The sequence below is a fragment of the Mustela putorius genome, unplaced genomic scaffold, assembly GCF_011764305.1.
Source record: "Mustela putorius furo isolate JIRA1106 unplaced genomic scaffold, ASM1176430v1.1 tig00000253_pilon_pilon_pilon, whole genome shotgun sequence".
In the NCBI taxonomy this organism is placed as follows: Eukaryota; Metazoa; Chordata; class Mammalia; order Carnivora; family Mustelidae; genus Mustela; species Mustela putorius.
Window position 1 is genome coordinate 237363 of NW_025421329.1, and position 25814 is coordinate 263176.

At 43.4% G+C, this 25814-nt stretch overlaps 1 protein-coding gene across 1 annotated transcript in view; it reads left to right on the forward strand.

The window, feature by feature from the left end:
• The window catches only part of SPTLC3 (serine palmitoyltransferase long chain base subunit 3), a 134995-nt gene that overhangs the window by 101340 nt on the left and 7841 nt on the right, over nucleotides 1-25814 (forward strand). The window contains exon 10 of the mRNA XM_004754211.3: nucleotides 23863-23998. Coding sequence (XP_004754268.1) covers nucleotides 23863-23998 — 136 coding nt within the window. The remainder of the gene's footprint in view (nucleotides 1-23862; nucleotides 23999-25814) is intronic.

A 25814-nucleotide genomic window follows, 5' to 3' on the forward strand; every position in this document is an offset into this window, starting at 1 on the left:
TTAAAATTTTATTTTATTTATTTGAGAAAGAGCATGAGCAGTGGGAGGGGCAGAGGGAGAAGAAGATGACCCCACTGAGCAGGGAGCCCATACCCTGGGATCATGACCGACAGAAGGCAGACACTTAGCCACACAGGGACCCTAAACTTTGTGCATTTCTTTTTTTCTTTTTCTTTTTTCAATGTTGAATTAGCTAATATACAGTACATCATTATTTTTTGATGTAGTATTCAAGGATTCATTAATTGATTGATGTAGTATTCAAGGATTCATTAATTGCATGTAACACCCAGTGCTCATCACAACAGGTGCCCTCCTTAATATCCATCACCTGGTACCTCATCCCTCCTCCCCCCTCCCTTCTGTAACCCTCAGTTTGTTTCCCAGAGTCCAGAATCTTTCATGGTTTGTCTCCTTCTCTGATTTCTTCCCCTTCAGTTTTCTCTCCCTTCCCCTATGGTCCTCTGTGCTATTCCTTATGTTCCACATATGAGTGAAGCCATATGATAATTTTCTTTCTCAGCTTGGTTTATTTCAATTAGCCTAATCCCCTCCAGTTCCATCCATGTCAATGAAAATGGTGGGTATTCATCCTTTCTGATGGCAGAGTAATATTCCATTGTATATATGGACCACATCTTCTTTATTTATTTATCTGTTGAAGGGCATCTTGGGTCCTTCCACAGTTTGGCCATTGTGGACATTGCTGCTATGAGCATTGGGGTATCTGTGCCCCTTCTTTTCACTACATCTGTATCTTTGGGGTAAATATCTAGTAGTGTAATTGCTAGGTTGTATGGTAGCTCCATTTTTAACTTCTTGAGGAACCTCCATACTGTTTTTCAGAATGGCTGTACCAGCTTATATTCCCACTGACAGTGTAAGAAGGTTGCCCTTTCTCCACATCCTTGCCAACATTTCTTGTTTCCTGTCTTGTTAATTTTTGTCATCCTAACTGGTATAAGGTTGTATCTCATTGTACTCCACACTTTTCTTAATGGAAAACGATTATTTAAGATTTAAGTTAAAACACAAGTTAAATGAATTGTCCTACAATGACCAGAATTTTTTTTTTGGTCTTATCTTAAAGAAAAATAACCAGGAAAGTTACCTGAGAATTAGCCTATGTCTCAGTAAGGATCACGGGTTTCTTTTTTTTTTTTTTTTTTAAGATTTTATTTATTTATTTGACAGACAGAGATCACAAGTAGGCAGAGAGGCAGGCAGAGAGAGAGGGGGGATCAGGGTGGCTGCTGAGCAGAGATCCCAATGTGGGGCTCCATCCCAGGCCCCAGGATCATGACCCAAGCCGAAGGCAGAGGCTTTAACCCACTCAGCGACCCAGGCGCCCCAAGGATCATTGGTTTCTTAAGCCCTTTAGTGTATATGCTGTCAGAAGCAGTTGATTTATGTGGAGTCAACCTGACAATCATTCCCTTCTCTCCTCTGGATTGGTTTCCCACTTCATCACAGACAGAACTCACTTCATTTATCTGATCGCAGCTAAAAATCTGCAGAAAAATGACATTGGAAGAGATGATCATTTATTCTTTGATAGTCATCTATCATCCATTTTTCTTCCTCTGAGGTGGCCGATATCTCCTTTGGTTCTCTCTTTTCACCTAATAATTAAAGAATGACTTGCTTATTATTTTTTGTTTACCTCCCACTTAAAGTTTCTCACTTTCCTCCTCTTGCCATCTTAATAGGGAAAAGAGAGAAAGAAAGAACAGAGAGGGCAATGCATGAAGCCTGTTGCCTTAGAGTCAAGATGGGCGAACCCGGGGGAAAGATAGGACAATTTCTTTTTGAAGGGGCCAACAAAGGAAAGTAGTAGAAGAGAAAATTGACTGAATCATCTGCCAAGTTTCAGATGCTTCTCTCTGACACATCTTTTGAAGAATTCAAAGGCACCAATGAGTGTTCATGCTGGTCTCATTGACGACAATTTCTGCTTTAAATAAAATGAATAGGACAGGTTGAGAACATTGCATTAACTCACCCGTCTCTGCGGAGATATACGGATTCTCGGGGTAAAGTTGTCTGGAGTTCAAAGGGGCACACTGTGTCATTCCGGAGCTGCCTTACAGGATCTGAGAAAGAGAGCACGGCTCCAAGCCTTCATGTTTAGCCCACTCCACTGCAACTGTGATTGCAGCCTTTCAAGGCTTTGTTTCGGGTTGAGTTTGGAGAGCAGTTGGCCAGATCTGTCCCTTGATGAATATCTTCACTTTAATCTGCAATGCAAAGCCATAGGCTTCAAAGAAAGGCAAGCCACAGGAATAAGGTCAGGGTTCCTTTGAAGCCAAGGTTCAAAGATGAAATAGCAGTCTCTGTGAAATGACAACGTTTATGCACAAACAGCCACCTTCCCTCTGCAGCCGGGCTGCTTGTGGAGCTCGGGCACACAGGCTGAGAAGCTGCGGGCCGTGCAGGCATTCATTCCACGTGCACCAGGGCCCTTCTAATCTCCTTCTAATCTTCTAATCAACTTGTCCCATCATGCAGTGCAATGAGCCCAGAGTGGAGATTTGGTTTCTCCATCCTCATGGTCCCTAAGCCAAATCTTAAGGGGCTGTAAGCCCCTTAAGGGCAAGAAATGTGTCTTCTTGAATTAATCTGTTGTGCCTGAGTGTCAAACCCAGTGCTCGGCTTAATAAATACATCACGATTCAACTTCCATCTTGCTGGCCTATTCCGTTTCAGGTCAGAGTTTCTGCTAAACCAGGTCAAGGGAATGCTTATCTCAGAGGAGTGGAGGCCAGAAGTGTGTTCCACACCCATGAGGCAGCTGAAGGGATCACTTAGTACTGGGGACCTTCTGTAACTGACATCACTTTTGAAGAGGTCCAGGAAGACTGCAGCTCTGTCATTTGCTTCGCCTCCACTTGGCACAAACAGAAGACAGGGCTGGGCCCCAAATCATAGCAACCCTCCTAAGGAAAGCACCAGCAACAGGTGTCTTGTTATTATTTACTTAAATCTTGCATGCATGTTTTTCAATGCATCCGTCAATATTCTTTTTGAAATGCCAATTTGACCTTCCTTCCCCACTCTCCCTTTTGTATCTCAGGGAGGATTAAGGGTATGTTCTCTGCAGCCAGGTGGCAAGGGGCCCAGTCCCTAAGTGCCTTCGCTCCATGATGGGCAAACTGCTTACCCTTGCTTAGCCTCCATCTCTTAATTTTAATGGGGGTTGTCCGTAGGAATAAATGACATCATACAGGTAACAGACTTAGTGCGACACTTGATAAATAGGAAATACTCAATAAACCTAACAGTTACCATTATTATTATTTTTAAAAAAGATTTTATTTATTTATTTGACAGACAGAGATCACAAGTAGGCAGAGAGGCAGGCAGAGAGAGGGGGGGAAGCAGGCTCCCTGCTGAGCAGAGAGCCCAATGCGGGACTCAATCCCAGGACCCCGGGATCATGACCTGATCCGAAGGCAGAGGCTTTAACCCACTGAGCCACCCAGGCACCCCATGAAAAGATTTTATTTATTTAGTTGACAGAGAGAGTTCAAATAGGCAGAGCAGCAGGCAGAGGAAGAGGGCGAATCAGGCTCTCCACTGAGCAGGAAGCCAATGCGGGGCTCAATCCCAGGACTCTGGGATCATGACCTGAGCCAAAGGCAACCGCTTAACCGACTGAGCCACCCAGGTGCCCCCATTATTACTATTATTTTAAATCATCTGCTTCTGCCCTTCTCCAGATTGTCAAGTTTTTACTCACTGGAGAGCTCTGCCTTTCTCTCAGACCTGTACCTGCTCCACCAGCAAATCCCACAACACGTCCTTTGCTTTATGTCCAGAATCTGGTCTCTTCTTGCGAGCCTCAGCTCTCCCTGGGTCAGCTCCACGCATGTTACCGGAGTGGCCTCCGGGATAGCCTCTCCACTTCCACTCTTTTCTTTTATAGGACTTGTTTTCCATACAGAAGCCAAAGTAATTTTTTTTTTTTTAAGTGTAACTCGGAATACCCCCCTCGCAGAACGTTTCACCACTTCCCATCCTGCTGAGTGTGAAGCCCAGACCGTGGCCTTCAAGTCTTCTCATGATAAGGTCTTCTGTTTTCCCACCATCTTTCCCTCGCTTCAAGTCTTCTCATGATAAGGTCTTCTGTTTTCCCACCATCTTTCCCTCGCTTCATCTACTCCAAGAAGCTGGCTTCCTTGCTCTTCCTAGAATGCAGGGAACGATGCCTGCAGAGGCACTGTGCCCTTGCCGGCCTCTCCAGCTCAGCATTGCTGACCAGTATCTGTGTGGCCCCTCCCGCGCGTCCCTAGCGTCTTTACCTAACATTAGCCTGTTAGGGGAGTGGCCCTATATTAAACCACGCTCCCTCCTTGTCCCTCTCGTTCTCCTTACCTCGCTCTTGTCTTCATGGCATTTGTCTTCATGGCACCTGACAAATGCGGTAGATATCGCCTTGCTTTTTGTTTTCTTTCCTTAGAACGGTAAACTCCAGGTGAACAAACACTTTGTCTTGTTTTATTCATTACACTGAGAACAGTGCCAGGCAGTTACAGGTGCTCAGCAAATGCTTGTGGAAAGACAGAATCTTCTCTTTCCCTCTTTGCTCCACAAAGAAATGACCCTTGTCCGTCACTGCCCTGTGCTTGATTCTCTCCATTCCCACCTGCTGCAGGCACAGCCCCTTTTCTCAGTGATGAACTGTTCTCTTCCCGCATCCTTTTTAGCTTTCCCTTACCCCTTCATCCTCTTCAACCAGCCAACGAACGAGTTGCGTCTCTTCCGTGGCTGCAGATTTTCCTGAAACGGTGGCGTTTGCTGCCTGTCTTCTTGTCCTAGATTTGACTGACCTCTCCACCTCTTCCTCTCTTTGAAGTCTTCTCTTAATTATGGAGATGCTCTTCTTTTCTGGTTCTTTTTTTATTTTTCTGTCTGTTCTTACTCCCCATTTCTGTGAGGTCTGCATGCCTGCCTGCACTTACCAAAATTTGATCTTCGGTTCCTTTTCAAATTCCCTCTGTACAGGCACACCGCCCCCCGCCCCCCGCCGACGACACACACACACACACATATACACCCCTTATCCTTTCCCTTATGTAGAGACATGATTCTCAGATTTGAGCCTGTATCAGAATCACCTGGGGGGATGGTGAAACAGGCTGCTGACAGCTCTGGGCTCAGAAATGCTTGTTGCACATCTCATAAGCTCCCAGGTGATGCTGAAGCTGCTGCCCCAGGGACCAGACTGAGAATCACAGGTGTGTGATGATCTGTAGTCACTTCAGTTTCCTCCCTCCCATCAGGTTTTCCCATCACTCCGTGAGACATGAAGTGATGACTGGGGACACGTGAGCAACTTTTTCAGACATTGGTGGCACTAAAATTAGCATATAAATGTAAGAGCAAAACTAGACACAGACATAGGGCAAGAATCCCAAGAAAGAGGTTGACTGTGGCCAAGCTCAATGCTGAGATGGCCAGTATTAAGTTTTCAGAGGTTCTGCTCCATCCTTTGGAGGAAAAGATGGCCCAGAACAGATATGTTATCAGTACCTGTATTATACTCAGTGCATAATTGGGACTTAGAATGTTTCTTTTTAATTCAATTTGGAAAATGTATATCAGAGACCTACTAGGTGTCAGACACTGTGCTTACCACTGGTGATGGGAACATGATGGGTCTCTATATTCATTAGAAATTCACAGCCCACAGGTGCCTGATAGCCAGATGTTCCATACCCTCACAAAGTACCTGTGTTCACAACAGCCTCTCCCTTCAACCTGCGCTTCTATATAACCTTTTTGAAGTACAGAGAGTCATTAGGAGTTCATTATCACAGAACTGATTATATTATTTGATTTGAAAGGAGACATCATACCCAGGGACTGCCATTTCTCTAGTAACCTGTGTCTCTTGGGATGGACAGGGTATAATAAATACTTCAGTTTTTCAGAGCATCTGTAATAGGTGAACTCCATTCAGTGAGAAAGGAGATCCCCAATGGGCAACTGCTAAGTTTAAATTAAATTATGAAGAAGGAAGTTGAGTAAGTTAAAATAAACTACAACCAAGTCTTTCATATCCATAACTTGGGAAGAATGGCTTTTCCGTTTACTGTGTGGGGTCTGCTTGACTTTGCACTGTAATTATCAGCCTCCTATTGGCTACTCATTTTCCTGCTGTGATTGTTACAATTTTGTTGATATGGTGTAGAAATGACACTGGCACTTTTCTTAGAAAAGATGGTCTGCTCAATCCAATACACCTTTTGAATATCAGATGCTAAGATTTTATAATACTTTCAATTTCCCATGAGGATGAAACAGCAACTATACACTTTATCAAGCACTTGCCTCCTTGGGCGCCTGGGTGGCTCAGTCTTTAAGCATCTACCTTTGGCTCAGATCATGATCCCAGGGTCCTGGGATTGAGCTCCGAATTGAGCTCCCTGCTCCGTGGGGAGCCGCCTTCTCCCTCTCCCACTCCCTCTACTTGTGTTTCCTCTCTCCCTGTCTTTCTCTCTCTCTCTGTCAAATGAATAAATAAAAAATCTTGGGAAAAAAAAAAAAACACTTACCTCTTTGCCAACATGCAATCTACAGACCCCTTTATTTGAATATCTAAGCTTAATCTGGACATGTAATTTTTTAAAGATTTTATTTCTTTAGTCATAAGAGATGGAGAAAGAAAGAGACAGAGGGAGAAGCAGGCTCCCCAAGAAGCAAGGAGCCCGATGTGGGACTTGATCCCAGGACCCTGGGATAATGATCTGAGCTGAAGGCAGATGTTTAACCATCTGAGCCACCCAGGTACCCTGGACGTATGATATTTTTAATTTTTTTGTGTAACATCAGTTTTTTTAGAAATGAAATTTTATCAGAGACAGGAATAGCTTTGGAAAAAATCTGACTATAATTAATAGGTCAGTACTTACATTTGAATGACTCCACTGGCTAACTCATTTCTTATTTTACCAAAATGGCTTTATTAAAAAAATCATCATATCTGTGATTTAACCATCCTTCTCCCTTCTGTCACTTCCATGCTAGGCTGGTGGGATGATCACCAACTTTCTTAATTAAAAAAAAAAAAAAAGCCTCTTTTTTGCTATCATATGCATGGAAATATTTGATGTTTATAATTGAGTGGCCAGAAGTATCCCTAGAAATGAAAACAGTAGTGAGAATGTACTTGCAAGAGAAGATGTATACAGAATTGCAATTCCTAATGTATAATACTCAATTTAAGTATCCTAAACCTTCATCACTGCTAATAAAGTCTCCCAGTCTTATGCAATGAAGTTAAGAAAAATGAAATCCTCGATTTTTATTCAAAGTCACATTTGTCCCTCTTCACCCTTTAACAGGGAGTTTATGAGTAGTAGTGGGGGATGTGTCTGGATATTATGGCCATAGAGGAAAAACTAAAGGTAAAATTAAAATGAAATGATGGGGACACCTGGGTGGCTCAGTTGGTTAAGCTGCTGCCTTCAGCTCAGGTCATGATCCCAGGGTCCTGGGATCGAGTCCCGCATCGGGATTCTTCCTCAACAGGGTGCCTGCTTCTCTCTCTGCCTCTGTCTACCACTGTACCTGCTTGTGCGCTCTCTCTCTCTCTGACAAATAAATAAAAGTCTTTTAAAAAAATAAGATGAAATAATGAATTGTGTTTTTCCTGGAAATAAAGCAATTCACTACAAAGGGTCCTCAAAGCTGGACAATTTGACAGGATGAAACAATAGGGTGTTTTATCTTATTAATTTAATGTTTTCTGAAGGTTGTGGGCAGAGATTATTGCTACCAAAGGACAAAACAAATAAGCACAGTATTACTAGGATCCTTCCTCAGTCATTTTAGATATTACCCATCAAACTTAGATATTATCCAAATAATTGCCTCAACTCTCCACTTTCAAGATGAAGAAAAAGCTTAACAAGCCTAAGAGAGCCTGGAAACTTTGGTTTTGGTGAACTTGAGCACGAAAGCTTAGGGCGGATGGGGAAACTGAGTATGCAAATGGAAGCTAAGTACCCTCAGCCATTGTGCCAGTACAAGGAATTCTTCCTCAGCCTGGCTTCCTTTGCCTGCTGGCAAATCAAAACTGATGGGCCAGGATCTGAGGAGGAAGTATTAAATAGACACACTCCCCAACAGAGGGCCTGCTCGCACTAAATCTTTCTGAGATTTTATTTCCTGCTTGACTTGGGAAATACTCAAAACATTCCATCTGGAAAGACGTCCTTCCTTACCTGGGCCCCAGAACTCTGTTTACACATCCCATGCTGCCTTTGGCAGAGCTGGGGAATGAAGGCTCTCGGGGAATGGGATCCCTCTCCTCTATGCCTCTGAGAGGCTCTCCATCCCTGAAGTGAGGAAGTGATTTCTTTTAAATCAAAATTTGCTTATATTATGGTGTCACTATTTCACGGCAACATCGCCTATCCTAAAATTAAAACTGAGTGTTCTGTCCCATCGTTGGAAAATCCCTGATTCTATTCACTGAGAATATCTGAGGGGCTGAAGATGACTGGTTTCTGTGCAAAACGGAACAATTAATGGAAGGGGGCATGTATTGTTCATTGAACAAGTTAAGATCATGTTTAAAATCACCAGATAATTCAAAAATTGGCACTGATAAAATTTTAAAATGTGATCAAGTTTAAAATCATCAGATAATTCAAAAATTGGCACTGATAAAATTTTTCTTAGCCTCATCAACAAGGAAAGAATCTATCTTCAAATTGAAAGAAAACAATTAGAACTTTCTCTGGTTCCCCAGAAGCTTGCATCCTTTCCCTGTTTTGATCCCTTGACCCCCACATAAGACCTTCCTTGCTCCTGACCCCAGACAGACACAAATACCCTTTTACTTTCTGCCACCCACTCATCTCTCAGAACTGGTTCAGAACCAAACTCAGGGCCCAGATGAACTTTGGACTCAGAACATCTTAGAATGGGAATTCATGCGGGAATGACCCTTCTAACTCCTGCCACCAACACTAACCCCCTTTCTAAAATATCACCCATTTCTTTGTGGGTAACTCTCTCTACTCCCCTGTTCCGCACCATTTTTCTTCACAGTACTCACCACCACCTGGAATTATATACTTGCTTCCTTGGTTATTGTCTGTCTCCCTCAGTAGAATACAAATACCGTGAGGATACGACCCTGTCCCCAACCCCAAGCAATATATGTTGATGGGATGTATGACCCCGTTCAACGGGAGCTTTGGCCATATCCCATCAACTGTTCACCAGGCATTGGTCCCTCCCTTATGGATGCTCAGGATATCTCCTCCATCTGGAAGGCCTTCATCTCTTCCCACAACCCATTTATACCTATTTTTCTTAAGATTGTATTTATTTATTTGAGGGAGAAAGAGAGCAAACATGAGTGGGGAGAGGGGCAGAAGGAGGGGAAGATGGAGAAAGGGAGAGAGTGCCAAGCAGACTCCCTGCTAAGCATGGAGCCCGATGTGAGGCTTGGTCCCAAGACTCTGAGATCATAACCTAAACCGAAATCAGATGCTTTAACTGACTGAGCTACCCAGGTGCCCTGCATTTATACCTATTCTCTATCTCCTAATCCCCATTTAGCCTTCGAAGCCCCATCTCAATGACTGCATTCAGAAAATACTGCCTCCCTCCTCCATCTCCTTCAATTTATCCCTCCTATGTTAGCCACAGGCCCCCAACCCAGCCTTCCGAATAGATAGCGTTTGGTTAATTAATTGTGTCTTAAGCATCAACTATGTAAATGAATGCTCACTGACCAGATTTGGGGCCAAATAGATTTCCTGGGCAAGGCTTAGAACCTAATCACTACCTATAAACAATTATGGTTTCTTTAGAAATTACCTAGAGAATTATTTTGGTTCAAACACTGGAGTTAGAATCACTTCCTTTGATTGATACCTGTACAGTCCAAAATCTAGGGTCCCTTTCCTATTCTTTTGATAAATGAGTGGTTTTATATTATCACATATACTAAGGCTCTGTCTAGACACCATCTAATACAGAGGTGAGTAAGCTGGGTAATTCAAGCCAATGCTACCCAAATAGCAGGAACACAAATGGAGTTTTTCCTTTAATTATCTAAGCAGTTAGCTGAATCCCTTACTTAACGTTTCCCATGGAGACATCCAAAGCCCAAAAGTGCATGTGACTTTTTTATACACAGTAATCAGCAAGGACTGGCCACCAGCTAATCCTCTGTCCGAGGCAAAGTATGTATCTAAAATAGAGGAGAATAGGTTGATTCTGAGGCATCCACAATGGTATTTCCCACTAAATACACTGGGGGGGGGGGGGGCCTTCTTCTCTCCCCTACTCTATCTTAATGATGATTTGCACTTAGGATCTTTTTCAATCAAGAAACTTCAGGTTTTCATGACATTACTTGGTGACTAGTAATGAGAGGTTGAGAAACTAAAATTCTCACACAAAAATTACAGTTTCCCTTTATACCATTTAGCCAATGAAACATAGAAAGGCATTAGGGTTTTAAACCCTTGAAAGTTTTCATGATATACACAGTCTTATAAGGCTGGTATTAGTTAAGGTTATAAGTTGCTGTAGCAGACAATATATTATTAGTGACTTAACATAATAAAAAAAAATACTTTTTGGTCATACAAAGTCCAGAATGGTTGCTCTTTTTGCATAGGCAGTTCTCTTCCAGGAATCCAACCTCCTTCCAACTTGTAGCTTCCACTTCCAAGCTTCAATATATAGCTTCCAAGCTTGCCACTGAAGGAAGGAGGAACAGAGGGGATGAAATAGGCAATCTTTTCACGGGCTGGAACTGGAAAGGTACATTTCATTTCTGCCCACATTCTATTGACCATAACTCAGCCCCATGACCTTACCTGACCACAGAGGAGCCAGGGAAATGAAGTAACTGTCTGCCTAGAAGGAAATGGGTTCAGTGAGTAGCTAGCCAGGCTTTGCCACAATCCTTAACCTCAGTCCGGGACATTCTTTCCTAGACTTTTGATGGATGTATACTGTAGGAAGACACTGTATATTTTAGACAGTTTCCCAATTTTGCCCTGTTGACTGATTAAATCTCTTGACCTGAGACAGAATAAAAGTAGCTAAGAGAAAACGAAAAACAAAATCCAAAGGACTGAAGATAAATCTCTCTTCCTTTTGTAGGGACTCTCGGGGGTCCTACTCTGGATTTTACTACAACCATTTCTGCTTCTTTTGCACAGAACCTAGTCCTAGGCCACGGCAGGTATTAAGATCATTATCATTGCTTTGTTGCTAAATTCCCCAACACCGTGCACTCTTTGAAGGCAGAAAAATGGACCCTGGGCATGATGCTTCTCCAGAAGACATTAAAATGACATGAAATTAAGACAGCTCTGGAAGTCAGGCCAGATCAGGGAAGCACGTATATTTTGGAAATAGTAGTGTACTCTCAGACAAGTCAGACTTTTTTTCTGGAAGGGGGAACATGATGGGACAGAACATAGAACATTGCAATTTAAAACGTGCAATTTATAAACAAGCACATTTAGGCTAGTTATCTGAAATGGAGGGGCTGGTTTTGAATCAACCCAAACCTCACATTCAGCCACCCTTGGGTTCTTTGGGGACCGTGGACTTAAAGGAGGCTAAGAGACTTGAACAAGGATTGAACCTCTGACGTTTATCACACCAGCACCCAGCAGGTGACTAGTCAAGGTGACTCATCACTCTGCACCAGAGAGAGAACTAAAACGAGAGTTTGTGCCAAGATCGAGATCACATGAAGCTATGACCCTGCCCCACATTGCTTGAAGCATTTCATCGACTTTGAGAAGCACTGTTTGTTTCCGTTATGCCTAAATGGGCAAGCTCTCTCCAGATCGTTCCTGCTGTATTTGAGATTTGCCAAACAGATTTTTTGAAGGCTTAATCTGTTTTTTTATTCAGTTATTAAGAGAAAGAGCGGAATATAATGGCAAGGTGTTTCAAGGAACTTCCATCAACTTATGAATCTCCATCATTTTCCTTTTTTTTTTTTAACCCTCGGGAGAGAAAATCTAAGGGTAAAAGAAAAAAAAAAGAGTGAGACTTAAAATATAATTATTCAAACTGGAAAATACAAGCATGCCTCATCTTTAAATCATTTTGTATGGATTATTTCATTCATCCCAGTCATTTGTGAACTTTTATCATGAGATTGGCAGGTGAGGTGTTGACCCCGCTTCTAACCCGACGTGGACTTGGAGAAAGTGGCACCAGTGCCTTCCAGCTGTGACCTTGGACCTTTGCTCTGGGTCCTGGAACAGGGCACGCATATTTTTACACTTGAGTTTGATAGGTTTAAAAATAGCAGTGAGTAACTGGGAAGATTTAGGGCCTGAGGTGGGGGAGGGGATGAGGGAGGAATACGCAGGGTGACAGCAATTTGCTCTCCAGTCGAATTTTCTCACTTTCTTACTATTTGTATTTGACATGAGATACAGTCACAAACTTCCCTCAGAAGCTGTTGCCTTTTTTCAGTGCTTGTGGGAGCTATAGATACCTTAATCCGTCCGCATCACTGAGCTTTTCTAGAGCTGTCCTTGTTCATCATCTACTCTTCCCCCGGGGAATTCTGTGTCCTCTGCAAAGGGAGGAAAAAAGCAGTGAACACCCAAAAAACCCTGGTTGGGGCAAAGAAACTCAATAATAGACATGTGATTTTAAAAGTTCTCATGTTTCTTAGCACCTACCTCGGCAGAGAGCAGATCCAAGATCAGCTTCCTACAGTTTCTTTTCTGTTCCGTTCTGCCCCTTGGAAGTCCCTTAGAGAGTACGAGCGGGGTCCACAGAGCACCCCACCTGAATCGGGCCCTGTGAGGGCCCAGGCACTGTTGAGGGAGGCATTCACTGCTTCTTCCTGAAGATCTGTGCTTGGCTACCCGCTGGGGACCAGACAGAAGCAGAGAAAGACGCTCGGGGCTTTGTGGTCTTTCCAAAGGTTTCAGGCCACTGGCATTTCGGCAACAGCTAATACAAAACAGATGGCCGGGCGCTACGCTCCGCTGGCTTTCAACTGAGGGACTACCTCCGTAGTGATTAATCACCTATGCTGGGGGGTGGGGGTGGAAAGTCCTACCTGGCTCTTTTTTTGTATGTGTGGACCGCAGGCAGGGCTGAGCCAGCCAAGTGACAGACATTGCTTCTCTGCCCTGTTGCCATTTCTGTGCACATAGGATGGCTTGGGTTTATCCCATAAACACAGAAGGAGCCGGCAAACTGAACCCCTGCGAGGAGGGGAAGCTGGTCTGGTTGTGCAGAACTGGCTCGCCAGATGTTCCATCCCTTCATTTGTTTCGCCGTGAGGGTTAGGCAAAGGTGGAGGTTTAGGGCAGCTCCGTAAATTCTGCACTTGCTTTAAGGCCTTACAAAATTTCCTTAGCAGGAGGGTAAAGAGGATCTGTTTGTCTTTTAGATGGCACTGGGGCAAAAGGTTAGTGTGGCCACTTCCGTCCACCGCCCTGCAAACAAGATATCCTTTTACACCATGAGTCCCTCCAGAAGCTTCCTCTTGGCTTTTGTCCTCTGTGTCGAGGGACGCAGAGATGGGCGAGTCCGTAATGGAACACATGTGGAACTCATGTTGGCTCAGTACAGCTAGAGAAGGAAAGAACGCGGTTCCAGCTGTAGCGTCACAGAGGGTGAAGGGAAGCCGCTGTTTCATACTGACCTGTGTTTTTCCCATCACTGGTTCATGTTCAGCTAAGCAGCAAAAACCCCAAATGCCATGGGTGCCTTGCCCCAGCCCCATTCTTTTCTGGACAAGTTGTGGAGAAAACCAGCTACACGAGGCCGCAGCTGGGGAGGATTAAGCAGGTGGATTTGTGCCTGGAGAAGCCCGGCGTGTGCTCTGGGCTAGAGAGAACGAATGTATTGGTTTTCTATTTCTGCATAACAAATTACCACAAATTAAGCAGCTTAAAACAACATCATTTATTATCTCATGCTCTCCTTGGGTCGGGAGTCTGGGCATAGTCTGTTCTGAGCTCAAGGCCAAACCAAGGTATCTATGGCTGGCTTCTCTTCTGGAGCTCAGGCTCTTCTCCCAAACTCACGTGTTAGTGGCAGAATCCAGTTTTGGGGGTGCAAGGGTAAGGTCCCCATTTCCTTGCCAGCTGCGTGCTGGCCCCTCTCTGCTCCTAGAGACTGCTGGAACTTCTTACCATCCAGCCCCTCCCTCTGCCTCAAAGCCAGCAATGGGGAATCTCCTTCTCGAATCTTCGGGAATCTCCCCCCTCTCTTCCTGAATCTCTTTCTTCAGGGAGAGCCCAGTCCCTTCTAAGGGCTCACCTGATCAGGCCTCAGGTATAGGTTAATGTCCCTAAAATTTATTTTACTCTTCTAAAATAGGAGGACTATATATAGTCTGATTCTTCAACTTGAATACTGAAACTGAAAATTGTCCCAGTGAACATTTGATTCTGGTGGGTAAGAAGCGATTGGAGGACATGTCCTAGACACTGAAAAAAATCCCACAAAACAGAAAAAACAAAAAAACAGAAAAACAAAAACCTGAGAAGGGACCAGGAACAGCCAGATTGGGTGCAGGTGCCACAGATAACCTCCTAACCTCCACTGAGCTCAGGGACACAGCCCTATAGGGCAAATCCAAGTCAGTCGGTCTGGTCTTTGGTTCAAATGAATAGTTTTCAATATTTTTGAACTACAGAATTTTTTTTCAAATGAAATGTATATGAGCATCCATATTATCAGATATAAATAGTTTTTAAATTTTACAGTACTCATAGGGACTTATTGTGTGCAGACACTCTTCCAAGTGCTTAACATTTAATGTGCAGAATGGAATGGAATGGATATTATTATTATTACATTGTCATTAGTCCCGTTTTATAGGTGACGAGCCTGAGTTACAGAAAGATGAAGTACCTTGCCCCAGACGGTAAAGCTGACATGGGACCCAGGAAACGGGGCTCATACTTTTTGAGTTCTTGTCCTTGATGCTATTGTTGTAGTGGGGGCAGGGCAGTCTGATCGGCCTTCTGCTGAGGGTTCCCTCAATGTCCCCCCATGCCGCCTCTCTGCGGCTTCACCCGTGCACTCCCAGTGGACACTTTCAAAGCCAGAGGGTGGAATCATGTAGGCAGCTGCCTCGATGGGACTTCCTGGTGGCCACGTTGACTTGCATGGGCTCACAGAGACCTTTCAGGGGACCCCATGAACCCAGTCGCTTAGCCCAGGACCTGTCCTTTGCTGCCTCCTTTGCCTTCCTGCCACAGATCCCAATAAGCTGAGGACGTGCACCCCTTCACCTGCTTCAGAGTTTGCTGCCACTCTGGCCTCCTACTTGTCTTGCCAACTCCATTTTTTCCCTCATCGTCAACCATGTGCTATACACCATGTGCTTCCTCTTCCTAAACCCCCTCAGAACATGGCATGTCTTGCTCATGATGCTGCCATGGCTCCCTACTACCCACCAAAACCTACCAAATCCTGGGGTGCCCTTCAGAACTCTCTGTGGTCTGACTCCACTGATCTTTCTCATGACTGTGATGCAAATGTTATGGCAAGTGAGTTACCCATTTCCAGGTGCCTCCCCACCTCCAAACTTAGATACACACAATGTTCACTTACCACCTCTAGCTCTTTGCTCCAAAATTCCAAAGCATTTCTTCCATGGTGCATTCCAGTAGGTGAGGCAGTTACTGCTATCCTCCCTATTTAACAGATCAGTAAATGAAGGCTCAGAGTTGATGAGTCACTTGCTCATCTTCATTTAAAAAAGAAAAAGGGGGGCGCCTGGGTGGCTCAGTGGGTTAAGCCGCTGCCTTCGGCTCAGGTCATGATCTCAGGTCCTGGGATCGAGCCCCGCATCGGGCTCTCTGCTCAGCAGGGAGCCTGCTTCCCTCTCTCTCTCTCTTTCTCTGGCTGCCTCTCTGTCTACTTGTGATTTCTCTCTGTCAAATTAATAAATAAAATCTTTAAAAAAAATTAAAAAATAAAAAAAAATTTTTTTTTAAATAAATAAATAAATAAGAAAAAAGAAAAAGGGAAGGGCAGGTGGAATCTTACATACAGATCTGTAGATGGAGTACAAAATATTGCGAAACGAAATTGCTTTCTGGTGTCTTCGGTTGGGATCAGCCCTAATATCTTTGTAGAATCAACACCCACAATAGCAGTCATGACTTCAAGCAATGATTTTCAACTGGAGGCGACACAGTTACCCCAGGAGTCTTTCTGGAGCAGAATCCCGGGGGTGGGGGGTGGGGGACAGGGGGACTTTATTGTATGTATTCTAGAAAAAGATAGATTCCCAGGAGACTCTGGTGTGTTCCTGTGCTTAAGAATCACTAATTTACAAAGTTCCCAGATGGCCCCTAGCCTTCCAAATTACCCCATTAAATGTGCAAACTTCCACAATTTGTGACTTGCGAAGACACTGCTCTCTGTTGAAATGCAAATTACCATTAAATCTTGTCATTCGTTCTGTAAATATTCAGGAAGCCCTACTGTGTGAAAAGCCTGCCAACTCTGTCTCCACCTTTCTTAAGTCTCTTCCGCTCAGTTGTATATTGTCTGCTATCTGCCCTGTCTTCCATGCAAACATTTCCTTGCAAACCGTCTCAGAATGTTCACATCTTCTACTTCACCTTCCCAGCTGGTCTGGCTCCTGAACATAGTGAGTGCTTTTCGTTTGCAAAACTTGTGAATCCATGAATCATGGAATTCACACCTCATCAGAAATAAGTTTACCAGCTTCTCTCCAAAGAGCAGACTTTGATTAGCCCAGGAGGTACGGCCCGTTTCCAGGTCAGCTGGGTAACGCATTAATGATCTCCCAGCCTCAGTTTCGGTATCTGTGAAGAGGGCCCCCAAACACGGTTTCTGGTGCATAATAATAGATACGCAAGACCTATCCATTCTCTTCTCGTGGGTGAAACTCCTGATGGTGTGTGTGAGTCATGGGTAGGGAGGTGGAGGCAGGGTGCAAACAGCTGTCCACCCTGGATGTCCGGCCTCCCTGCTCCTATGTGCATTCCCCGGGGGTGTGACTAAGTGGCCTGAAGAGTCCCAGGAACATGTGTATGTGACTATAAAACATGCTGTAACCTTGGAATCCAGACATCAAAAGGGAGAGCTTCAGTGCCTGATAAAAATGTGTGTTCCTCTCAGCAAACCACTCCAAACAGTTTTCTCCATCCCACTGGGAAGCTTGTCACTGCTAATGTGATTCTTATGATTCTTCCTGCCCTGTAGCTTCTTGATCTTAGCTGAGATCACTTTGCTCCTAAGTGTGTTGCAAACAAAATGTCCTGTCTGAGCTCCAGAGCTTAAAATAACAGACCGCTGGGTTCCTGCTGTCACACTGACACTTTACTCCAAGGTCCGTCCTGTCCACTCCCCACCCCCCATCTCACCACAGAGACCATGCCCCGCCATGCCAGGGGGAGGAGCCTTGAGTGAATGGACAAAGAAGGGGCAAGAGCCAAGGAGATGAGGCATTCTTAAGTCATTTAGGTATTCTTTAATATCAATGTGATTTTTTAGAAAGATCGACTTCTTAAATTTTAAGAGATGTTTTATGGGAAGGCTCTTCCCATCTCTAAAAAAAAAAAAAAGACAACGTTTTCCAAGCAAGGCTGCCTAAGAGCCTCTTCGAGGTTGTCCAGTCTGAATTCCGACTGTCATGGCGGCGTGCTAAACAATTTAGGGAAGGATAGCGGCATGTATTTCTTTATGTGCACTTTTAAGCCTGGAAAATAATAAAATTAGTCCCTCTGTGGCATCTGGGCACATTCATGTTTCCTCTATTAACAAGTGAGCTTGCAAACCTGCAGAAAATAGAGAGCGGCACCCGGGTTGGCTCACAAGCTCATGAAATCCGCCTTTTCCACTTAGTCCTTCAGAGGGAAATGACTCTCTGTTTTTTTGCATGCCAACGGTTTAGCAGACAACAAATTTTCCTTCTTCAGCTTTTGACAGGTCATTCCGGGAGTCTCCACTGTCTGCAATGCCTTCTGGCCCTCTGGAGGTTGAGTTCTCCCAAGCATATTTTTGGAAACACCACAGACGATTGTTTTTATTAGGGGACTGCAAAGCTTTGTAGTGGGATGCTTTGTGTTTTATTTGTTTTCCTTCCCCTGCCCCAGCTGTTTTTGTTTTAACAGCATTGGAGAGAAGGTTAAAGTATTTGTGGCCTCCGGTAACCTAGACCATCTCTCAAGTTGGCAGAGCTAGAAATCTGAATGGGTAGAACAGCAATGTACAGGTCAGCTGGATTTTTATCCAGCCTCCTGGATGGCGGAGGGGGGCGGTGGGGGTGTTGATAGTTGGGGTGATCTCGAGTCAGAGCAGATAGCTGTCAGGGGAGCAGGTCAGCCCCACAAAACATACTCTTCAAGCATCCAAGCACTGGTTAACTGCTGGGAGGTAATCGTGCCAAAGAAGAGGCCAGGACATATGCCCATCTTCTATTTTCCACTACCAAGGACACAGCCAGGACACAGTCAGGCACTTATTGCCAACAGGCATGGTTGTGGGCTTCGACTGGCAATGGAGGCCGTTTCTGAGACATCCAAGTCTCCATGGCTATGCCTCCTGGAAACCAAAATTCATGCCTTGTCCCATCCTGATTTATATTGATTTAATACTCATTCAGTTGATCTGGGGTGCGACCGGGGCTTTGCCAGGCTCTCCAGATGATTCTGAGGTGCTATTAAGGTTGCTAGGAACTACTGCCCTATGGAAAAAAGGGTAATTAGACTTCCAAATACCTACTGTGTGCCAGGCACAGTATGAAGCATGTTTCTGCATTAACCCCTCTATTTCCACCAACCTTTCGGGCGTTGAGCTTATTTATCTGTATTTTACAGGTAAACCTGAGGTATCAAACCATATATTGTCCAGAGGGAGTTCGGTGTTTTTTTTGTTTTGTTTTGTTTTGTTTTTTAGTCCATTTAACTCTAAAGACTCTCCCTTTTACAGAGAACCCACAATATAGCAAAATAAACAGTCCTATAAACTCTCTGGAACCCTACATAAGGGATCAGCTCATTTACTTAATTATCTGAACAGAGACCGCCCTGTCTTTTACATGATGTGTGAAAGAAGAACCAGAAAGGGTTGAATTAGAGTCTCTAATTGAGCAATGCCTGGTATCCATGCCACCCTTACTTGGCCATCCCTGTGCAAAAAGACAAGTGCTAAAAATTTCCTCCTACACTTACAAAGCACTCTTCAAGCAAGGATCTCAAAGCACACCACAATTAATAAAATCACCCATATCCTGTCTAGATGAGTAGCATGTTATTTGCATAAATTCCTCTCTTCCCCTAGGCCCTACAGGAGTAGAATGTTTCCAATTTTAAAGAGTGAGCAATAGAGTAATTGAAAGGAGCTGTATCTTGGCCGATGCAAAGGACCTCAAAGGCGTTAATAGTGATGTATATAAGAAAACATGGTGACCACGAAGTGTATCATAATGGCTTGTCAGCCATGTTGTGCTAAATGATTCAAAGATAGAAAAGACAGGGCAATTCTTTAGAGTCAGCTACCCTTGGGATCCATATTCTGATCTATTTGGTCAACTCTCCAAAGAATCTACAAGCAGTAAAGTAATGGCATTAGCTGATGATCCAGTTACTTGGGTTAATCAAGGCAAAGGGGACAGACGGGGCCAATTAAGTAGCTGGGCAGCCCAATGATAGATGAGTCATTATGGGCAAGTGCAAAGATAATGCCACTGGGAAAACAATTTAAGTCATTCATGCAGTTCCGGGCCAGGAAATCCTTCTAGTCTTTGAGGGGGATCATTTAGGAATCATCACACCAAGCCTGATGAAGTCATCTATTCATTGTGCAGCTAACGATCAACAAAAGAACTAAACGTACAAGGCGACAGGACATATGGAATACATTTTGGTGGCTGGGATGTAGATCTGTGACTTCATTTGAATCACCTTTAAAACAAGTCTTACTCCAGCCCTCTTCTTCTTTTCCTTCTTCTTCCACAATCTCCCCCTACTCCTTATACTCCCCTAGTTTCGGGGTATAGATGAAATTTTTTCTTTTTAAGTAAAAACAAATATTCTCCTCCTTGTCTCTAGTTCTGGCCTTCAAAGAGGTGCTTTCTGTACATATACAAGTTTCCAAGGATCACTTCGGCATGTTACAAAGCAATTCATTTTTAAGCCCCCAGGAGGTTTTTCTATGCAGCAACATTTATATAAATCTGGAATTTGGGGATTGAGGGCTTATCTTTCCCTTTTTGAAGGAGGTGGGCAGGAAAATAAAAGCATATATGCATTAAACTAAATCATATTTGCAGCTACCTGTTTCTTGAAAACCAAAGTCCCAACCAGGGACCCCAAAATAAAGGTTATCAATGACTGCCATGTTGATAAACTCGGTAAACACTATTTTATCTCCTGATTTGTCTTCTTCCTCACTGATTGCTCTGTTTGTCTCCCTTGTAAGTTCTTTCTCTTCCCAGCCACAAAATGTTGAATTCTTCTATCCCTGTCCTCTTTTTTTTTTTTTTAAGAAAATCTACCCATCATTCCAGCCTATTTCTTGCCCCACATTTAACCACATCTTACCTTGTTTTCAACCACTCTTTTCTTCCACACACCACTGCTCCTGTTTCCTATACCTGAAATGTTCCCCTCTGGTTTTTTGCCTGTTAACATCTGTCTACCCTTCCAATCTCAACTCACTAAACATGTACTGACTTCTAGTCATATAGTATTCTTCACAGCACTCATTAGAGTTGCAATTTTCCATCCATTTGTAGATGTCATATCTGTCTGCCCACTAGACTAAATGCTCTTCCCTATTTCTGTTTATCTTCCAGTTGCTACTGACTAACCTTGCACTGCCCACTTCTTTTTTTTATGATTTATCATCACAGCCACTGACCAGCGGCTTCCTGTGTCTTATAGATTCTGATTATAAGCTTTTCTCTCTGTGTCTCTCCATTTCAGGTCTTAATGCCAATTGTTGGTTTTCTCTAAATTTTTCACATTCTTCCTCTACCAGCAAGAGGACCTTATTGGTTTAATTCATATTTATTATCTATTTGGTAAAGTTTTCATGATAGACCAATTCATGGCTCTCTGGCCAACACCCAAGTAGACTGGCCTTCAATCAAAAGTGTTGCGCATCCATTAGCTGTGGCCAGCATGGTAGAATTGAGACATCAGCTTTCCTGAAGGGAAATCCAGATGCTTTCTCCATCATAACCTGCTGGCAGAGTCAGAGGGGAGTCTTCCTTGAAAACCGGGCTTAAGTGAAGTATAGTAACAGAAAACAAGCAGAGGCAACTGGATCATTCAACACCCCTCCTTCTTGGTTGGTGTTCTCCTCAACTAAATTTCTGTTCTTTTGCAAATATTGTTAACACATTTAAGATGCCAGAGAAGTCAAGTAGATTTGGGTCTGGTAAGCAAAACTCTCAGGGAAGAGCTGAAGTGTTTTGGGAGTGATAGAGCCTACTGAAAAATGTCAAATGATTGGATGAAGAATGTGCCCTTTGGGGACCTATCTACTTCTGATTCACCCTTACTTTTCAGGAGTAGCCCATCAGGCCCCCCAACTAAAGTGAAGGGAGTTCGCTAGTCTTCCCCTGGGGCAGGCCTCTAGTCCTTGATGTCCTACTCCTTTTCTCTACAACATGAGGCTGTTGAAAGACTGCTCAGTCCTTAACATCTGAACTGCCTCTACGAGAAAAACTTGGTATAACAATGATTCTAACAGCTGGAAGAGATACATTTTATTGAGTCTCTAGTAAAGAGTTGGCTATCATCCATTACCTGGATAGACATCATCCATTGCTACTCTTGGGCATAATGTAGAGGTAAATGGCACAGATTCTAGAACTCAATTACCTGGATTCAAATTCAGACTCTGCTACCTACCAACTATGTGAACTTGGGTGAGTCACTTGACTTCTTTTCATGTGTAAATGAGAATATAGCATCTAGTTCAACACAGTTGTTGCGAAGGCTAAATAAATTATTGTCAAGTGCTTTATGTGATATTATGTGAGTTGCAAGTACTATTGTGGTTGATATTAGCATTGTCCTTTAGAGGTAACCTCATTCAATAAAGTGGCCACCTGTGTTACTCAGAACACATTTGGTTATAGGTTGTATAATGCAACTCAGAATAGCTTAAGAAAAAGAAACATACTGGGATAGTCCAAAAAACAGTCTCATTTAGGCATGGCTAGGCCTTAGGTTACAATGATGCCATCAGGACTCTTACTGTCTTATACCTTGGCTTTCTGCATTAACATCATTCTCAAGCAGGTTTCCTCCATATGACGACAAACATGTAGCTTCAGATCACCTCACTTATATACTTCTTCAACAGATCGGAAAGACTCTGATAAGCCCACGTTATAGTTCATCATTATTGAACCAATAATTACAGGGATGGATTATTCCAATTGGCTAGGCCTTGGTCATATGATAACCTTGTAGAAAAGAGGAAAGTCATGTCCAACTCTGTCTGAACATCATGGCCCCCTGGAGGAAGGATGTTGAGCGGGAAATGTCCACTGTTCAACCCTCTGTCAAGACACAATCTGAGGCCATTTCTCCAAGAAGGAACTGGAGAACTGTGATTGACATATTTACTGACATGTTAACCATTTTCCATCTGCAGAGTTGCAGACACCCAGGAGTGATGTTCTGAATATTGAAAAACCAGTAAAGCAAAGACTAATCAGTTTGAATAAAACCCCAACCAATCATAATGGAAGTCAGCTATAGCAGCTGTTCCTGCTCAACAGCCACTTTGCATTAGATGCAAATGTTGGACTGATTTCTAGGGGACTTAAACATCCAATTCTGTTAAATCTTCTGTACCAAGCACACACACTCTGGATTTGGCTGGTTTGCTCACTTGCCTCACTGGAGATGGTAATGGAGTAGACAGATGTCTTCAGAACTCTTTCCACTCTTTAATTGTCTTTGCCATCACGTATGTGTAACCTACCTCCAGGACATACAGGGAGGACAGAGGCTAAGCTTTTGTAAGCTTTTGAGCTGAAGCAACAATAACCTGGAAAGGGACACATGTTACCTTCTTTGACCTTCTGTTTGGAGCCCATGCTGTCATTTTTCGAGCTTGGGGAAAACAGAGGTCCCCTTCTTCCATTCACTCGATTCCTTTCCCTCTATTACTGTACCACTACCAAATGCCTCACAAAACAGTTCTGGTCTCAGCAGGCCCTATCTTTGTCCAGGGATGTGTTTCCTCTTCAAACTCAGGTTAGGTGAAGTGCTCTTCGATTAGAGACTTGGATGAGAACCAACTTAAAGGGCCAGCCCAGTGTGGCTGAAAAGCTTCTACCAACAACAGGTGTGGTGTGTGTCTGTTTCTGTGTCTGTGTGTCTGTGTCTGAGTGTGTGTCTCTCCTTGTCACACTCCCTTCCCCTGGGTTAATGTCTTTAAAGTACTTAACACACCTCTGAAACAAATAACATACTATATGTTAATTTTAAAAATAATAAAAATAAAAATTAAAAGAATGACAAATAAATAAAATAAAGCACCTATCACAGATCCATACACAGCAGGTACCTAGTAAATGATAGCTTGTCTCCTTCCTTCTCACTAGACACACTCTCTGCCCACCCCACCCCATAGGCTAGCCTGCCCTTACTTGCTAGCAGAACCTAACAGCACCATACCCCACTGGATCCTGGCTTCCAGACTCAGAACAGCTCTCAGACATCAGTGCCCATACCTGCTCACCAAGAGGTATTTCCCCACCCTATTTTGACCCCCTCCCAGCTAATGATGCAGGCCTGCAGAAAGACATAGGTACTTGCTAAGTCAGTTTGACCTTTGCTTCTCTCTTCCTGGTGGGAATTGATGTATTTCATGTCTGTCTCCTTTCAGGGTTGCAGAGAGTACGGCAACTTGCAAAAAACACAAGATACTTCAGACAGAGACTGAATGAAATGGGATTCATTATCTATGGCAATGAAGAGTCTCCCGTCATCCCTCTGCTCCTTTACATGCCTGCTAAAGTAGCGTGAGTATTCAATGGGCTTTCAGAATAACCCCGAAGCCCCAGGGTGATCTAAGACAGTGCTTCTGACTCTACAACTCTCTTTCTGCATAGGCAATGCTTATGTAGTTGGAATGGGGTGCCGAGTTCAGAATTCGCTTGCACAGCTTCTTGGAAACCACCTGCCAGCCCATCAGCTGGGCCTTTTCACAGGCCCTCTAAGAAGAGAATCAAGTGTCCACCACTTACAAGCCCTTTGAATTTGGGTGTCACCGTCTAGGTTTCAACTGTAAATTAAGGATGATCCATGCCTACTTCTGTCCCACAGCCTCTTTCCGGGAGAACTTCTGGAGACCATATCTCTCAACATTTGAAAACAACATTACCAGACTCTGTGCTTTCTCCACTGACTTTCATGCCCATCCTCAGAAGAAGGCAGCCTTATTTCAAGTGTGGAGGAAACTGAGGCTGCAGACAATTAAATAGTTGCCCAAAGTCGTACAAGTTGAGCAGTAATAAAATCAAGAGACTATCAAGAGGCAAACCCAAACTTAGGCTCACAATCTTAACACTAAATTTTAATGCCTCTCCTATAAACCTATGTGGAGTTGTTTCCCATTGACTGCAATTCTGAAATTAAGCATGAGAACAACTACATAAAAAGAAAGTGACTTTTCCTCAATATGGCATAGACAGTTTGATACATGAGCCATTCTCCAACCTGCCACAGACTAACTACTTCTGTTATTAAAAAGAAGTTAATTAGAGTCCTTTATAAATATAAAATGTTTATTTGGGTGTCTGACCATGTGCACAGTAGAAAGTAATAGTTAATACATATTTATAAGATTCTAGAAGTCCTAACTCTCCTGCAACATAACTCCATTGTTGGAAATTTCTGCTTGACTCTCGAAGAGTGAAAAGATTGGTAGAGTATTTCAAGAGTAGAGAAGAGATTCTGGGATTATCAGTTGAGAACTCATGGTGGATAGAACTGATTAATTCTTCAGAGTACATTCTTCTATCATTTCACCACAGCAAAATAACAAGCAGTTAAAACCACACAGGAGTTAATTTGCAGGCCATACCATTACCACCAGTGGGCCCTTTGTTCACAAAACTGGGTCAGGCTAACAGTGTATGGAGTGGTCAAGAGGATACTGAGCTACAGAAAGGTCCCACAGGATGCTGCTCGGTACTTAGGGCAGGGAGGGTTGGCAACAGGGATTCAAAGTAGCATATGATCCTAAACATCTGATTTGGGGAGGCAAAATGAAAACCTACATTTGTTCAGAATGGTTAGCAAAATGGTATGTTCTGGAAGAAATATTCCACACTTAACCCATGTCCATCTCATATGTTATCATTAGCTCACATGAAGACATCAACAATAAATTTGTCTTATTATTGATCATCTAAAGTGCACAATGCTGGAGGGTGGTCGTGGGGAGCGTGCCGGATAGTTCTGACTTTGGTGGGGGAGGCTGGAACTAGAATAGTAGTATGAATCCATGCCGTGGGAAGAGTACATGAAGAGTTAAAACAAACGCATTTAAATTCAGGAATTTACCTTTGCAATAACAGAGAGAGGGAGTACTTCTGCTCCTTTAAATGCTGGGAGTCCTAACTGGACAAAAGCTAATGTGAAAAAATGAGATCAGAGACTGTTATGTGTAAGAATTGTGCTCCTTGGTGTAGTGAGGAGTTCGGAATGAAGAAGAATTTGACTCTGTCTCTTGCTAGCTGGGAGATCTTTGACAAGTTGCCCAATTTTCTAAAGCCTCAGTTTTCTCATTTTTACGACAGGATGCAATAAGACCTATTTCATAGTTCTTTCAGT